The 18,598-nt window shown below is 40.6% G+C and overlaps 1 protein-coding gene across 2 annotated transcripts in view; it reads right to left on the reverse strand.

Moving 5' to 3' along the window:
- Window positions 1–2,039: 2,039 nt before the first annotated feature.
- Window positions 2,040–18,598, reverse strand: part of LOC128741538 (uncharacterized) — a 148,918-nt gene continuing 132,359 nt past the window's right edge. For both annotated transcript variants that reach the window (XM_053837425.1, XM_053837424.1), the window contains exons 10-11: window positions 8,933–9,147; window positions 2,040–3,370 (exon numbers count right to left, since the gene is read on the reverse strand). In XM_053837425.1, the coding sequence (XP_053693400.1) occupies window positions 3,249–3,370; window positions 8,933–9,147 (337 nt within the window). In that variant the 3' untranslated portion in view covers window positions 2,040–3,248. The remainder of the gene's footprint in view (window positions 3,371–8,932; window positions 9,148–18,598) is intronic.

The raw sequence follows: 18,598 nt of genomic DNA on the forward strand, positions 1-18,598 counted from the left end.
AATTCCGTTGAATTCTACGGTTTCTCTTGTCATAAAACGGTTCGAAAAACAACTGACTGTCCGTATCGTCCGTATAGTGTTAAGGGCCGGAAACCAAACTCCTCCATTCGAGACGTGGCTAAAAAACTGAACCTGAGCAAAACTATCGTGAAGGGCAAAACTCGAGCAGAATTACGTACGTTCAAGGTTCGTAACAAAAAACAGAATACATTGTGCATTATCTGCCATAGCTATTCGCGCTCGACTGTCTCGTTTGCCGTACTGCAATCTATGAAAAATCATGCGTGGGCTTACAGATACACAGATGCACATTAATCTGTTAACCCAGTCTTCCTAACCCAAAACTTTTACTGTTTTATTGTAATATTATGAATTATTTGCCTGTACCATGAGCTACCGTAATTCCGTGCGTATTAAGCTGGGGGTTTCCTAGTGAAATATGCATAATGTTTACTATTATATTATATTGCTATGATGAATTGTATTTACCACTTAAAATAGATCTTCTGTTACTTTTCCTCTCGCTGCTGTCGCTCAGCGTAAAGCTGGAATAGCTCATGCTGTTTCAATTAGTCCATTCCACTTGGCTTTGGGAGGCTACTTTTCGTTGTATCACTTCTTCCAAACTTTATCGTTTATTGAAAATAACTGAACGTTTATTAAAAGAACTGAAAGAAAAACAAAAAAACTGTTTTGATAACTGCCAATGATAGATTAAAGTTCCTGATTCGAGAGAACCAAACCGAATGTGCTGAGGTGGGCACCGCTAATCAGCTAACCGCACTACCTTTTAGCCAGCGAGTAGTGCGTTCGCTAGGTTTTTAATGTGTTTTTTGCTTCCGAAAAGTTGAATTGCCACTAAATAAACTACTAGCCGCTAATTTTTGAAAATAATAACAAAAATAAGTGTGCGATTTCTTGCAAATTGATAAAATTGGTCACATCTGTTCGCGACGCGAGTAAATATAGTTCGTTCATGGCTAGTTGTACTATTTTCAAAAATTATTTCCAAAAATTAGTGGCTGGTAGTTTATTTAGTAGTAGGTACTTATATTTATCTAAAGCTAATAGAAGCGCTAGCCCATTTAAAACTTAGTGAACGCGCTACTTGCTAGCTAAAATGTTACCAGTTGGCTGAATAGCGGTGCCCACCCCCAAAAGGTGGTATCCTGGTGATGATGCTTCCCAAAATTCCTGAATCAAGAATTATAATCTGTGATTATAATTTAAGTACCTAACTCGAATATTTAAACATTTTGCTACATTAAACGTTGCGTCATTTTGATACCAAAATACTTTTGATTCACTTCATCACAATTGGCAACTATAGTTTGTAACTTTCAATTGTGTAAAGCCCTGGGACCTGATTGCCGTTGCAATACTCAAGTTTATGCCAACATCCAGGGTATTTCAGGAGGCAATTCTACAATAAAGATGCCTCGAAATAACAATTCAAGGAATCTCTGTACCTATATCATAATTATACTCATATTATGTTAAAGTAAAACGTACAATTTTCAAAGCAATTAATACCTAATTAAGGTACCTAATTTTATCAATTGGATTTTTAAGCGATGGAATTTCAAATACCAGAAAAGATAAGAAAAGAACTGTTACCGTTTAATTCTACTTTCTCGTCTAATTATTTGTAAATACGTTCTTGGATTACTATGCGCAATCTTTTTCGATACCAATATTTAGATTATTTTTGATGAGATAGTAGAATTAACTGTTAACATTTTTTAACTCATTTTTTCAGCTACCTAATTTTGTAATGCGTTATTAATTGGTATATGTGTCTTTTGACTACAGTCGTAACTAACTGCTTTGCCTTAAATCAATACTAAATTGTTCGAAATTCATTGCTATTTACCTGCTTCGTGAAGTTTTACTCAACATATTCAATCATCATTTCAAATAGTTTCACAACAGTCCTACCAATTTCTTCAGTCAGCCATAAAAATATTTAGCGTGCCATAATATGAAATTCATCAGCTCGCAAGGACACTTCGAAGAAGTAAAACAAGCGACTTGTTTTGAACTGGTTTTGAATTGAGCCTCATGTTTCTAGGTTTATTGTTTGTGTTTATTAGCTGTGATACATGTAATTTTGTTTTATTAGCTTCACTTCACTGATTCTAACGGGTGTGAACGTATGTCACGAATATGTCTACTCAAACGAGTTTACTGCATTATGTGTGTTCTAACTGTATTTCAAATTTTGATTTTTTCCCATTATCGAATTTACGTATTTTCTATTTTCTTCTGAAAAATGACGAAATTTTAGCGCTCTATCATTCCTTCACACTTTAAAAATAGACTACGCTTGTGGTAAAACCATGTCATGATTCATCAAACTTTGCGAATGTACCGTAATTTTATACCTCTGCTTTTCTAATTATTGTTTTGTGATATGATCTTCTCGTTTCATATCTAGTTTTTAAAAATCACAACAATTAGTTTGCCTTAACTAAACTGGTTTAAAATTAGCTTTATTAAATACATTTTATGTACACAATCAACACTGACAGAACATTTCCTTTCGATAGTTTGACAGAACCTTGTACAAGCTTTATCAGCTTTAGCAATTGGCAAAAATAACTAATTCATTAAAATTGGAAAATAAAATATAATATAAAACACAAAATCTCGAAAAGAAAACCTTCGATGAAACATTTTCATCCTTCTCTGATAACTATTCACAGATGACTCACTTAAAAGGTGTATTACTTAGCTTACTATATCTTCACAGCTTGTATTATTGTTTAGCAATGTGTTGCTAAATACTTTCGCTTCGAATACACTTTCAGCATCTCTTAAGGAAACAAAAAAGGTAAATAAATAATGCCTAGGTTTTAAAGATCGCATATTCTGTTTTGCCCCCATACCGTCTCGTTCTATGTTTAAACCGATAAATTATAGAAAACCACGACAGCCTATGCCCGCAACAAAAACCAATAGCCCAAGATAGCGAATCGGTAGACTAAATCTCCAGCTATTTTATTCATATTTTGCTTATTTGTTTTTTGTTGGTATATCTGATAACGTTCACTAAGAATTACAGCTGGGAAGCATGGGTTATACGCACAACACGACAGAGAAGCTGACCCGCCAAGAGTAGTGGTGCGGAAGGGGACGATATTGCAACAAACTGATAAATCAGTGTCGGTGTGTGCGTGTCGAATGCAAGTTGGAAAAAGCACAGGGTAGCAACAAACACGCTGGCCGGCTCACTACTACTGTTGCTACTATCTTGGGTTTTCCATCACTACCTGTTTGAATACTCCGGCCGGCATCCGTGATTTGACCTCGTGACTGCCGAGCGTTGTGGTTCCGTCACTACTAATGTACAGGGCAAGACCGGCGGGGGCTGTAACGAAAGAGAAGGATGTGGTTAATTGATTTATAATTCAAATTGAGCACCATTGAGGTTGGATTTATAATACTAATTCATACAATATTGTAAAGATCGTGTATTTCGTTGATTTTGAATCAGCTAATGATACAACGTTCGAGATCAGCTGCACTAACACTGAGATACGAAGAAACATACGCGATTGATCAAGGCTTTGATGAATTGAGTAACGGGTTTCGTACATCCGAGTTTCGAGTATCCGGCCAAAACAGTACGGAAGAATCGTGTTGCTTCCGTAAAAGACAGCAGACGTTTTTCCAGACCGTCGTTTACGTATATTTCCTGGTTGACGATCCGGATGGTTACAATACTTTTAAACCCACAGTTATAGATTTCACTAAACCAGACATTTCTTAGCGTACCGTAGGTACGGTACTTCGGCAGTTTCATAAAAATGTCAGGGTCTGGGGAAAAGTTGGATTCGAGTCCGGTTATATTGGCTCCCATTATAGCTTGGTTTGATCCACGCATCCCACAGCTTCCGTTATCTAATTTTCCGGTCTTTTCCCTTGACGACTTGTTTTCTCTGATATACTATCAGCAGTCTTGCTGCATTACTTTTTCCATCCATTTCCTCCGTCGATTGTAAAAAAACTAAAGTTATAAAAAAATATGTCCCTTGCCCCTTCCGGTTGCCATGCTAAACTACTGCTCAGGAAACCGTTTGAAGTCTACCGTAGATTTCTTAGTCCATCACCACGGAATCAAATTTCATCAGCATCGTCGTGTGCAGCTTCCGAGATCGTGTTTTGGCCGTCTTGTCGAGCGACAGTCAAATGTAAATTGTTTTTAACAATATCGTGACAGGAACGAGCACAACAGGTGTGTCGACCAGATAAATCGACGTATGTATCTTACGCAGACTACAAGCCTGGCGACAAACAGCTGTGGACCGAATTAAATGGAGACGAATTCTGTGTAGAGCGTAGGCCACTGGGGCCTGTACCTGATTAAGTAAGTAAGACATTTTGGGGCTGGTAAATGGCTGAATAATGCGTACCGTCGGTGCCTAGTGCACGTGTAGGCATAAAACAGACCCTACAGTGGTTCATAGACTCTTATTCAGCAATTCCTATTCCTACCGCCTCGTGGTACCAGCCGGGATACGAGCAACTTTGGTGGAGATCGGGTAACCAACCCCGGTGGAAGCCAAGGTCGTATGCTGACAGGAAAGGAGGGCTCTTTTGAGCTTCGTTGGCCCTCCGGCGAAACAGGGGGTTGGTGTAGCAGGCTTTGCAAGCCGTCACCACGAAAAATACTAAAGCATGGAACGAAGAACAAATATATTCTTACTGGAACAATCGGAATAGACCCACGCGACGAAAAAGGACTATGGATTGGAAACTCGGGACGTGGAACTGCCGATCTCTCAACTTCCAAGGGAGCACTCGAGTGCTCTCCGACGTATTGAAGAGCCGCAAGTTCGACGTCGTAGCGCTGCAGGAGGTGTACTGGAAGAGCTCAACGGTACGTACGTTCAGAGATGGACATACCATCTACCAGAGCTGCGGCAACACACACGAGCTGGGTACAGCTTTCATAGTGATGGGCGAGATGCGGAAACGGGTGATTGGGTGGTGGCCAATCAATCCTCGAATGTGCAGATTAAGAATCAAGGGCCGATTCTTCAACATAAGCATTATCAACGTGCACAGCCCTCACCTCAGAAGTACCGATGACGACAAGGATGAATTCTACGCGCAGTTGGAGAGTGAATACGACCGCTGCCCAAAACATGATATCAAGATCGTCATCGGGGATTTCAATGTTCAGGTCGGCCAGGAGGAGGAATACAAACCGGTGATTGGAAGGTTCAGTGCACACCAGCGAACCAATGAAATGGGCCTAAGACTTATCGACTTTGCCGCCTCCAAGAATATGGCCGTAGGTAGTACCTTTTTCCAGCACAGAATCCACCATAAGTACACCTGGAGGTCGCCAAATCAGACAGAATCACAGATCGACCACGTTTTGATCGACAGTCGGCACTTCTCAGACATTATCGACGTCAGATCCGATCGAAGCGCTAACGTTGACTCGGACCACTATCTAGTGATGGTTAACATGCGCCCAAGACTCTCCGTTGTGAACAACATTCGGTACCGACGCCAGCCTCGGTTAGATCTCGCGCGGCTGAAGCAGCCAGACGTCGCCGCAAACTACGCGCATTCACTCGAAGCTGCGCTGCCGGAAGAGGACGAGCTGGACGAAGCCCCTCTCGAGGACTGTTGGAACACTATCAAAACAGCCATCAGCAGTGTAGCGGAGAGCTCCATCGGGCATGTGGCCCGGAATCAGCGGAACGATTTGTTTGACGATGAATGTAGGAGGGTGATGGACGAGGAGAACGCTGCGCGGGCGGCCAAGATGCGCAGTGCCACACGTCAGAACGTGGAAAGACACAAACAAAAGAAGATGCAGCGAAACCAAATCTTTCGGGAGAAAAAGCGCACCCTGGAAGAGCAGGAATATGCAGAGTTGGAGCGGCTGAATCGTTCTCAGGAAACGCGGAAGTTCTACCAGAAACTGAACGGATCCCGCAAAGGCTTTGTGCCGCGAGCCGAAATGTGTCGGGATAAGACTGGCAGTATTCTGACGGACGATCGTGAGGTGACGGATAGGTGGAAGCAGCACTTCGACGAACACCTGAATGGCGCCCAGGCGGAAAACCATGGCGGCGGGGAAAGCGATTTCGACGGTGCAGCAAACGGGGAAGAGGTGCCAGCCCCAACGATAGGCGAAGTTAAGGAGGCCATCATGCAGCTAAAGAACAACAAGTCAGCTGGAAAAGATGGCATCGGAGCGGAGCTTATTAAAATGGGACCAGAAAAGCTGGCCGTTTGTCTGCACCGACTAATTGTTAGAATTTAGGATACGGAACAGCTACCGGAGGAGTGGAAAGATGGGGTTATCTGCCCGATCTACAAGAAGGGCGACAAGTTGGACTGTGAGAACTATCGAGCGATCACCGTTCTCAATGCCGCTTATAAAGTGCTGTCCCAAATCATTTTCCGCCGTCTATCACCAATTGCGAATAGATTTGTGGGAACTTATCAAGCCGGCTTCGTCGAAGGTCGGTCTACAACGGATCAAATATTTACACTGCGGCAAATCCTCCAAAAGGGCCGTGAATACAGAGCTCCCACGCATCATTTATTCGTTGACTTCAAAGCCGCATATGATACCATCGACCGGAAAGCGCTATGGAAAATCATGGACGAGAACAGCTTCCCCAGGAAGCTCATCAAATTGATTAAATCTACGATGGATGGTACACAGTGCTGTGTTCGGATTTCGGGTGGATTGTCAAGTTCATTCGAATCACACAGAGGGCTTCGTCAAGGTGATGGTCTTTCATGCCTGCTGTTCAACATAGCGCTACAAGGTGTTATGAACCGAGCGGATATCACCACGCGGGGCACGATATTCAACAAATCTAGTCAATTCGTCTGCTTTGCCGATGACATGGATATTATCGGCAGAACATCTGTGGCGGTGGCTGAACAGTACACCAGACTAAAGCGCGAAGCAGAAAAGACTGGGTTAAAGGTAAATACGTCTAAAACAAAGTACATGCTGGCCAGCGGAACCGAGGCCGAACGACACCGCTTGGGCAGTAGTATATTGATCGACGGCGATGAGTTTGAGGTAGTCGATGAATTTGTCTACCTTGGCTCACTGGTAACGGCTGATACCAGCCGTGAGATTCGGAGGCATATTATCAGCGGAAGTCGTGCTTACTATGGGCTCCACAAGCAATTGCGGTCGAGCAGACTAAGTCCCCGTACAAAGTGCACCCTGTACAAGACGCTTATTAGACCGGTTGTTCTCTACGGGCATGAAACATGGACAATGCTCGAGGAGGACCTGCGAGTGCTCAGAGTTTTCGAACGACGAGTGCTAAGAACGATCTTCGGCGGCGTACAGGAGAACGGAGCATGGAGGCGGAGGATGAACCATGAACTCGCACAGCTCTATGGCGAACCCAGTATCCAGAAGGTAGCTAAAGCTGGACGGATGCGATGGGCAGGGCATGTTGCAAGAATGCCGGACAACTACCCTGCAAAGATGGTGTTCGCCTCAAATCCGGTAGGAACAAGACGACCGGGAGCGCAGCGAGCAAGATGGTTAGACCAGGTGGAGCGAGATCTGCCGGAGAGTACTCGGTGTCCGAGGAATTGGAGAGCGGTAGCCCTCAACCGAGTTACATGGAGAAATTTTGTTCAACAGGCTTTGTCTTAGGACGGCAAGCCACCTAAGTAAGTAAGTAAGACATTTTGTATATCGTATATTTCGTGGAAAAAGTCGTTAGTTGCTCGTATTATAAACTGAGGCATCTTATTTGCAACCAGATATATGGTCTAAACATCCAGCTCCAGTTCATCGCCGTCAACAGTCACAGTCCGTGGAGTGGTTTCTCTGTAGTCTCTTCCTTGGAACAACCGCGTCAGTTTGTCCGGAAACGCGTTCCCGTATCAATATCTGCCATAGTTGTTTGCGCTCAACTGTATCGTATGCTGTCCTGAAATCCACGAAAATATGATGCGTGGGCACGTCGCGTCGTACTCCCGACATTTCTGGAGGATTTGTCGAAGAGTATTTTATTTTATTTTATATTTTATATTATTTGATAGTAAATTTTATCCATAGTAGCACAGGCTCCCATAAAGCCCGCCTGATTCTCTTGCTAGCGGAGATGGCGGCGTTGATCAACATAATGCCGCAGTAATTACAGCAATCGAGTCGACCGCCCTTTTTATGGATGTAACTAGTGTCTTCTTCCCGTAGCAAACAGGTATCGTATGTTGCCTCCAGCTGCGCATAAAAAAATTCCTTCTCGTCGTCGGGTCTACCTTCGTGTGGACAATGCACGTTTATGGTGTAGTTGAAGAAACAGTTCGTTGATCGCCTTCCAGTCCATCACGCGATCCTACATTCTGCCCGTAACTACAAAACCCGTACCAAGCTCGTTGGTCGCTCCGCCGCTCTGATAAAATTGGGCCTTGCCTCCACAGATCCTCCACACTTTCTCGCCTTTGTGACAGATCTTCTGCGGTGCCACGATACCGACCTTCCGGGATACTAACTGATCGAGCAGCACCTTGTCGCCGCTCACGAAATTCAGCAATCTGTCAGAATGTCCTTATTTCGGCGCCTTTATCCATGTCGAATGTTCCGAAACTAATTTTCTTGATTTTTCGTAGTTAATTTGGTTTGAGTAGATTGCCTTATTAGGGCCACGTTACCGAGTCTCGTGATGGGACTATCTTAGGTGCAGTATAGAGATAAACCATTTTTTAATTCAGCCGCTCTGGATCAGACGCTGTTGTGAGCCGCTTCTAACCTGAATTAAAACCACGTACTTAGTCTTAGTTGAGGAATCGTCACGCCACCACTGGACATAGTCGACAATAATACGAGTGCGGAGATTCAACGACGCATCCAAGCTTACGACAAGAGTCACCCCGGTTATATGCTGCTAGAATATGAATATATCTTATTTGGAATCGTACTTACTTTCGGACTCCTCCAGATGGTCCAGCTTGGTGTTTTTCAGCAGTTCGTCAATGATCAGTCCGGTGTTGACGCGCGTCCCTTCCACTCGACCGGAAACGGTTGGCACCGTCACGCTGTCGCCATCCAGGGCACCTTTCTTTCGTCGCTCGGCCGCCGATTTCATACGATCCAGCGAACCCGTTTCGCTCATTGGAATAGAACTAGAACTGGGGTTTCTGTTCCGGAAACGGCGGTATCGAGTTGTTGGTAAAAACAAAATCGTGAAAGAAACAAAACGATATTAGTATCATCATTGAAAGCTGGGTGATATTCAAGGGAAACTAGGACAAAAACTATTTTCGCTATCATTTCAACAAATACATGAAAAAGATGGTGACTAGTGAAGGGTGGTGCTATTGTACAGTTGTTCCTTATATTATAACTACTAACATGCAACTATCTACAAGGATGGAACATGCCGGTGTTACAGGAATTCGAAAGAACATGTTACTGTTTTTTTTGTGTGAAGGGTACAGGGCAGAGCAAGACTGGACACGAAGGTATATAAAGAGATAGATAGGCACAGAAAAAGAGTAGTGGGACCAACATGTTAGCACTGGGTCGTCTTAAAGCTAATGACGAAGGCGCAGTAAGGCCATGTATGGATGAGCTCCCGCCACCGCCGACGATGCCGGTATTAGCAGTGGTAGTAGTAGTAGTAGTAGTGCTAGTAGTAATGCTGATACTAGCCGAGCTATTGCTCGGCAGGTCGATGTTGTTAGTTCCGACACCGGAAGCGTGATCACAGATCGGAGAACACTGGCAGTCAGCCGCTCGGCCTGCATCATGATCTAGGACAGTAGTCGTCACTGTCGTCGACTGGGGACTGATACAGGCGGTCGACGGTAGAGACGATCCACCAGCCGGAGTCGCTGCTGAGCCAATCAGCGGTGCAGTGAGTGTTAGTGAGGTTAATTGACGGGTACTACCATCCAGCAGGCGGCGATGCAAACCGCAAATATTCCTAGAGAAGGCGGAAGGATAACATAGATTTATAGAAATGGGCGTGATTTCGGCGTTAGCGATGAGCTGCATTTACTAGCGCGTGGACATCGTGAGTATAAACTAGTTGCTTTTCGTAGTATACATTACGTAGTAAATAACATAACATGGGAAATTAACATTATCAGCAGAAAAAGAAAACGAAAGACACGGTTGTGTTGAAGTGTTGAAGTTACGATATCATCGTTCAATGTCGTAAAGGACGTCGAACTTAAATATAAACAGGGATATTGTTTGGTTTGAATCACTAAATCATTTTCTCTCAATGGTAGACAAAAACTTTTGCGTAAAAATGCATGAAATGCATAATTGCATCACTTGATTTGTTTCTTTAATGTGCTTTTACAAATAGATCGTTTGTAGATTTTCAAACCTGCAGTTTGTTTGACATTGTCGACTGTCAAAAACCCGTTGTTAAAAAAAGTTTATTATTTAGTCGGAAAAACTAAAACGAGTTTTGAATTTAAAGCAATGCCAAACATAACCTGCAAGGGAAAGTAAATGTCAAAGTGTGGTGACAAAAGTATAAAACAGAATAAAAGTCTCGTAATGTTCAAATACGAAATAAATTGTCGTCAGAAGATAGTGATACTGCACATATTTACAGTGTCTCAAAAAATAATAATAATAACAATGATGAGTATGACCAATTATCTGTTAATAATACTGAAACTATATAGGTGAGTGTCGCAAAATGTTATCAAGTAATAAAAAAAAATGACGAAAATCGAAAACTACACGCTGCATTTGCAATACGAATGCGAATGAGTTTGATTTTGAGGATGGTTTTGGCTTGCGTGACTGATTGTTTTGCGCAACACACGGTTTCTACGTTATACACTCAGTCCTTACATCAATTTGGTTGTACTATTGCTATTGTTAATGCTTGTCGATTGATTCGTTTGTCTTTTAATGACTAGTTTCAGAATCACTCGTACTAGTGATCGGAATCTAAATGTAGAAAATGGGAAAAGAAAGAAAATAATCACATATTTAGCTCAACTCGATTCGATGTGGTAAATTCAATTTAGTCTGGAGGATACTAGCGCTATCGTTCTACTACATATGCACGTGTTAAGGCGCGAAGAAAATGGCTAAAGCAAATAGATGCCAGTTTATTTGGTGAGCAGTCACAAACACAAAAGAGCAACGCCACGAACTTCACAATGGAAGCCGATTTCTCACATTTCTGTGGGAAACAACTTTTTTTTGAGTGACACAATAACGGCACATACATCTATGGTTTGAAAGCACACTGTGCTATGCTAACATCAACAAATCGACAGTAACTGATTAAATATCCTTATTGTTATCCACACGTCCTATTACTGTTGTATCAATACAGTCCTGGGACTCGCGTGAATCGTTGTGAGTCGACCGTGGAAGCAAAAGTTTTCTCCTTTATTTTCGCTTCAGCAGGATGAGAGGTGCGGTGTAAGCTTTATTTCAGTCTCTACCAATCGCATCCTGTAACAATTCGTTCAGCTTCCGATACACCACGGCAATGAAACTGTGATAGGATACCGGATGAGATGATTATTGGGGAGCCCTAGATGGCAAAGCAACAGCGCTGCTGGTATGTTGTTTTGTTTTGTATAGTCGAAGTTTATGATAAACTATTTATTAAACTAACATTGAAGCACACACTCAAAATGGAAATTTACTGTTGACTGGAGAATGTGTTGAACCTAAACAAACTTTACGAAAAGTCAACCGTGCAGTTGTGCATATTATAACATATATAATCAACATAGTTTCAATGAAAGTTTGGTGAATAATGCTTGAAGCTGTTCCAGTTTTCCTATATAGAATTTTCTATATCTATAGACAAAAGTTTTCAAATGATAATGTCATTATATGCAGTGCTTCTTCACTGTGAGCGAATTGTATTTTTGTCAGCAAGCTGCAATGTTCCGGTTTTGAATCTTCTAGTCTGACTTTAGGGATTATTCATACTTCCAACTCAATTTTAGATAATTGGAAGTAAGTTGGGAGCATTACTATCCACAAAAACGAAAATTAATTTATGAAATGATAGCTCTTTTCAGTTTTAAATTGTAATTAGCAAGAAATACCTGATTTCCATACTTAAAAAATGCACAATTATTTCTATTTCATCTGAGTTAATGTTCCCACCGAATTGGCAATTTTTAAAAATCCTCTATTGCTCTGTTCACTATGGAGTATGTATGGAGTATGGAGGTCTGTACCTAGGGGAACGAACGAGTGGTTCACCTAGAACTACGAATGCGGGTACAATTCGACAATGCTTGATAATTTTAAAATGTTTAGCAGTTTGCTGCGCAGATTTATAATTTACTGTATTGTATATACATTTGTCAGATGAAGTTTGAATATGCGAAATGTCTGGACTCTGTACATCATTATTATCAGTTTCTTCGAGTTTGTAGTTTCACTAAGAGTTAAACCATCAGGCCACAATTACACATCTTCTAATGATTGGCGATGATTTCGCATTTCGATAATTTTTGCATGACTTGTAGCACTAGCCAACTTTAAGTAACTGGCTTGAAACTATTATGCAGTGTCTCTCTCTCTCTCTCTCTCTCTCTCTCTCTCACACACACACACACACACTCACACACACTCACACACACACACACACACACACACACACACACACCAGTTTCTTTTTCTATCTGAGCACTACCGAATCGCTAGGTTATGAAGTAAACCGTCGAAGTAAAGCCTAGTAACTTCTGTTTCAATGATCTCCCCTCCTTCTCCTTCCCTTATCATATTTCCCATTACTTTCTCTTTACGTCTAGTCCCACCCTAGGGATACTATAAAACACCATTGTTTCATTACTTCTTTCTACCTTTCTACTTCTTTCTACGGAGAAAGACTCCGATATAGAAAGTAGAGAGGTCTGTGTCTCCCTAAGTAACATTGTTGTTGTATAATACCCCATCAAGCACTTGTTCCACGGGAATTAGCTGTATAATAGTTTAATAAGCTATTATACAACAAAAATGTTACTTGGGTCAGGGCACAAACGCAGGCTTGGCATAGGACTACGAATGTATGCACCTGTAAATGGTCTCTTAAAAATTTTGTAGAAGTAGATTAGAGTGTATTGTTTACACTGTATTTTTATTGCGGTCAGCGTTTCGCAAATTAGAAAAAATGGCGTCACCCGGAAAGCTACGCGGCGAATTTATTTTGCGAAAATTCTCAAATCTCTCATCTCAAATCTCAATCTGGCCGGATCTAGCTTCGTGCCACTATTCAAAGGATGTCCTGGAGTGGTACGAAGCCAACGGGTTTACTTTCGTACCCAAGGACATGAACCCCCCTAACGCACCGGAACTAAAGTTCATTGAAAAATACTGGCCTATTATGAAGCAGGCACTATGGAAGCATATCAAGGAGGTCAAATCTGAGAAAGACATGAAGAAAAAGTGGGTTTCCGTACAGAAGAAGCTGCAGCCGGATGTTGTACAAAACTTTCTGAGTGGAGTTGACCGTAGGGTGCGAGCATACGGTTATGGTATTGAAACTGAATAACAGTCCCTCCCCTTAAGGACTAAGGACCTTTCTATAGATTTCGTATAAAGATACCAAATTTGCACATTATAAGGTCAAAGTATATGCTGCAATTCGATATATATACAACGATATATGAATTCCATCCTTTAAATATTCTAAATGATGGAACACAATTCGCCCTATTTCAAATCTGGGTTCGTGGTTCAAGACCGTCTAATTTGTGGTTTTCCAATTACTACCTAATTGTGATAGACAAAGCTTGCATTTATTTTAATATATTGTCCGACAAGTTTGAAATCAAGGTGTAGCTGCACCGCAGTTTCAGTGATTAGTCTTGAAATAGCGACATAGATCGGCGAAGCTTTCAGCGTTCAACCAATAACACAGAGCAACATGTTAATTAACGAACAAGATTCGCGCTACTGGTTGAAAAAGTGAACATAAAAATATACCCAACTGAATGTTGTGATCCTATAACCTCGAAGAAATTTTTAAGTATTTAGAGCACATAAACGAACTAACTTCTTCTTCTGCCTTTCAACAAAGCATAACAAAATAAGCATTTTATCGCAAGCCCGGAGGAGGAGAATAGATCATAGGCGTAGCTAGAGGGGGTGCCTGCGAGACCAGGCCCCCTCCAGAACATGTTGCCATTGAAATTTGAAAACCGGAAAATAAAAACAATGTACATGCCCCAAAAATATTTTCCTCCTTATTTTTCTGGCGTAAAAACCAATATCAATAGCTTTGTAGTTGCGATATTGCACACCGAAACCTGACAGGTATAGGGACAAGGGAGGGTGTCTAACCACAAATGAGCGCAAGGTGGCCGAGCGCTGGAAGCAGTTTTTCGATGAACACCTCAATGGAGAAGTTGCAGAAGGAGGCGAAAAGGAAGTTATCCTAGGAGGGCCCATAGAAGATAGTAATGTCCCAGCACCTGATCTCCAAGAAATCAAACGAGAAATCGGGTTACTGAAGACCAACAAAGCCACTAGTAAGGACCGACCGTAAGGAGCTTTATAAACATGGCCGAGAAACGCTGGCAACAGTTTTCCAAGATTTGGGAGGAGTAGCTACCGGAGGAATGGATGGAAGAAGTGGTTTGTTCCATCTACAAAAAGAGTGATCGGCTCGACTGCTGCAACTGTCGGTGCATAACGCTGGAAAACACTGCCTCTCCCAGATCCTGTTACGCCGGCTCTCACCGATAGCACATGGTTTCTGAGGATTAACCAGGTTTCATAGGGGCATCCGACAGATCTTGCAGAAATGTCGAGAGTACAAAGTGCTCACGCATCACATTTTTATTGATTTCAAAGCAGCATACGATACAGTTGATCGAGACCAACTATGACAGATAATGCACGAATCCGGTTTTGTGGATAAACTGATACAATTGACCAGAGCTATATCGGATCGAGTGATGTGTTTCATGCACATCTCGAGGACATTCTCGAGTTCCATCGAGACGCGGCGACAAGGTGACGGCTTATCCTGCATGCTGTGCAACATCGCTCTTGAGGGGGTGATCCTACGAGTGAATATCGAAACGAGAGACACGATTAAAGAGTAGCCAACTCCTATGTTTTGCAGATGACTTTGATTTCAAAGGCCAGGAACTTTGCGACAATGGAAGCAATCTACGTCAGACTGAAAGCGGAGTCTAAGAGCGCGTTGAAGAAAAAGGTTTAAAGCTAATGAGCGCGTGTCTCCCTCGGACGGTAACCGTTGACGGCGACGAATTGGACCTTATTAAACCAGCAGTTTTTTATGAATTTGATTTCTTTATGGCGTTACTCACGGAGGACACACGTGCCCTTGCCGTGTTCGAGCGGAAGGTACTGCGTACGAAGATTGGCGAAGTGCAAATTGAAGGCGGAGAGTGGCGGAGGCGTATGAATCACGGGCTACACCCAGTAAACAATTTTGTTTGTATATCTCGATTGCAATATTTCACACGATATAAGAACATATAAGTACCAAAGTGAAGCCAATATATGTGCGAAAATTTTGACAACCATTTGTAATTATATCTTGCGTGGTTTTTAGAATACTCAACTTAATACTTCTAAATATATGGTTAAGATATAACTTAATATTGCAATCATCTATATTGCTTTATAATTCACAGTCACCGTCATTTCATAGGAAGCACCGAGTAAAGGAAAGAATGGAGGCACTTTGATTGTAGCGTTGTAGCGATGGAAAGGTAAAAGCAGATAGAAAATTAAAAAGGTAAAGAAAGAGACTTCTTCTGTGCAGAAGTCGAAGAGGATGCGTCCATCCATTTAACTGAAAAGGTAGGAATCCGATTGCATTGTTTGACCGTCCAAAATTTTGAAAAGGAAACAATTACCGAAAATTTGGAATCATGAAGTAATCTGCGATCGAATAAAAAACTGAATCTAACGAAAACCACCAAATATATAATATAGTAAATGATTGGTACGGGAGGTACACGCTTTCTTCTTTCCGCAAAATTTCATGGAATTAAACATCCCAAGTAACAATTTCAATTTAAGGTGCACTTAAAGAGGTTTCCAGCATTTGCTGCTTAAAACCGATCTCAAAACTTGTAATTCTACAAAACTGCGATAAAACAGCCATAAAACCCTTATAAGGCGAAGGAGGCCCACACTAAAGAAGGTTGTCAAGAAAATTTCCAAAGATCCTTTTAAAACTTGTAATTCTTATCGATATCTATTTATAATGACTTCCAAGAGGCGCTTGAAACAAAAAGAAAACCGCCACAAGTGTTGATGTTTTTATGGTTGTCTCTTCAAAGAACAGTTGCAAGACATCATACACTTTTCACAGCCTTAAATGTTTTAAATTGAACAAGAGCTATAAGCTATAAGCATACACAGATATTGCTATTTCGAAATGGGTATAAATGAAAATTGAAAATAAAAATGGTGTTAAAAGCAGCTGCTTTGTTGCTCATAAATGAGAAATTTTTCATGCCACGCTCGGTTTGTCGATGTTTTGTGACATGAAAGTTAGAAAATTTAAACGCGCTAGTTATTTTTGCTAGATTATTGAAAAATTAAATTAATAAAAAAAATTAATGATTTCATGAAGAAGTTGATAGCTACCAAATTTTTAACTAATTGTGGCAAAAAGGCTTTTATATGTCTAAACATTTATTTAAAAAGATAAGAGCACTAATAGTATTGCATAATACCATATTTATAAGCGCCCATATGCAATTGACTACAATTTCAAAAGAATCAAAATAGCCCTGTTCGCCATTTTTTCAATGGTTTTATCCAAATCAACCCGAAAGCGCTTATTAGACTAACATTTCTTACACAAGACAAAGAAAAATTTTCCAAGAGCGCGATAAGTCCATCAATACTTATTGTATTCTTAAAGAAGACAAGTTGCGCTTGGATAAGAATTGTTTGAATTACTTGAGGGCACCAAGTTTTTGCAAGATAACCATTCTAGTATAAACAAAGAAAACATCAACGAAGTATCGAAGTAACGTGTTGTTTGTGCTGTTTGTGCTGTTTGGACTGCACGACAGTTCCAAGCGTTTAATTTACAATTGGTATTGGTACTGTTTTTAAAAATTATGCTTCAACTGCTTCAGTGCCTTCAAACATTTTCCGTACAAAGACATCTGACTTATGAACTCTATATTTAGTTTAAAAAAATACGAAAAGCTCTAGAGGAAACCCGCCCCGGCAAATGCATCATTACCGGCACTGTCCTTCCCCAGTTCAGCTAGTCCTGAGATCTTTATTGTTTTGTGACTTCGCTGATTGTTCATATGAAAGAGTTTTCAAAATATTACACAGACTTTCGCTTAATTTTCGTTTAAAAGATCTGTATTCTTCAATTTTCTCCAGGTTCAGACGCCCATTTTGACAGATTAGTTGGTTACGTCAGAATGTTCTTATTCAAGAGTATAATTTCTCTTTCAAGAATATACGATTTTAAGAGAGTTTTATGGCAGTATTGTTAAGATAAACGAATCTTGCAGAAGAATGTCATAAGTTTTTGTCAAAACTATTGTTAAGTTTTAAGGAGCGTTGTTTTTAAGCAAAAATGAAGTATCCTTTAAAACCCCTTATAAGGTGAATTACACTTATTGATAATTAAGTTTTATGGGTGATTCTTCAAGTCACCTTCAGTCATACTTCAGAAATGTTAGTCAAATAAGATAATATTCACTTGAGGAGAAACATTATAAAACCTAACAGACTTTGAAATGCTCTGATAAAACTACTATAAGAAATGAATAAGACCAATTTGCTATTGGATTGTTACTTGGGATAAGCAGATATTATTTGGTTTCAATTGATTTCCTGGAATTCTCTCTGTGGCTCATATTGCGTAGATTCATGTAATTGTCATTTTCCAGGATGCTAACCAAGAATTAGCTGCGTTAGTCTGAGATTATATTAGATTAGATAAGCTCAGAACTACATATCGCTTGACATTCTGACTTTTTTATGTATGAAGTCTATCCTGCGAGAAATATCAAAGAGAGCAAGCAAGTGTAATTGTGTTCGGAGTTCCGAAGCCCTGGACGCCATAAAGTGTCAAACGCTGACAAAATTCGGCCATTTGTGGTTATTGCACGACTTGCAACACGGTGGGCTTTATTTTTCTGCAAACCACCAAAACTCATAAAAAATTCATGATTGGATTAGAAATGTTAAATAGTTTCAGTTTTCTTTAACTCTAGATTGGCAATTTCGAAGCGTGCCACACTGCTAAAGTAAGATGTGTACATTACTGTCCTGGTCGTCATGTAAGTAAATTGTATTTCTGCAACAAATGCTATCATGAGTTATTTAAATTTTATTAAAAACTGTAGATTACTGTTCACCCTTTAAAATTTTGTATTATAATACACATTTGTAGTTGTTATTCACACCGCAATCCGCAAATACGTTAAAATGATATTTATCAATAAAAGTAACCGTAATAGTAATACACAGTTTCTGCTTGAAGGCGTTCTAAATAATGAAATACAATTTTTGTCAATCCGGATTACTTTAACTTGTTTTTTCTAGTATTAGAGAAGTGATCAAAACACCGAACATCGAGAGTATATTATCGAAAAATTGAATTAAATGCTTAATAAAAGTAACACAGTA

The sequence above is a fragment of the Sabethes cyaneus genome, chromosome 3, assembly GCF_943734655.1.
Source record: "Sabethes cyaneus chromosome 3, idSabCyanKW18_F2, whole genome shotgun sequence".
NCBI classification, from domain to species: domain Eukaryota; kingdom Metazoa; phylum Arthropoda; class Insecta; order Diptera; family Culicidae; genus Sabethes; species Sabethes cyaneus.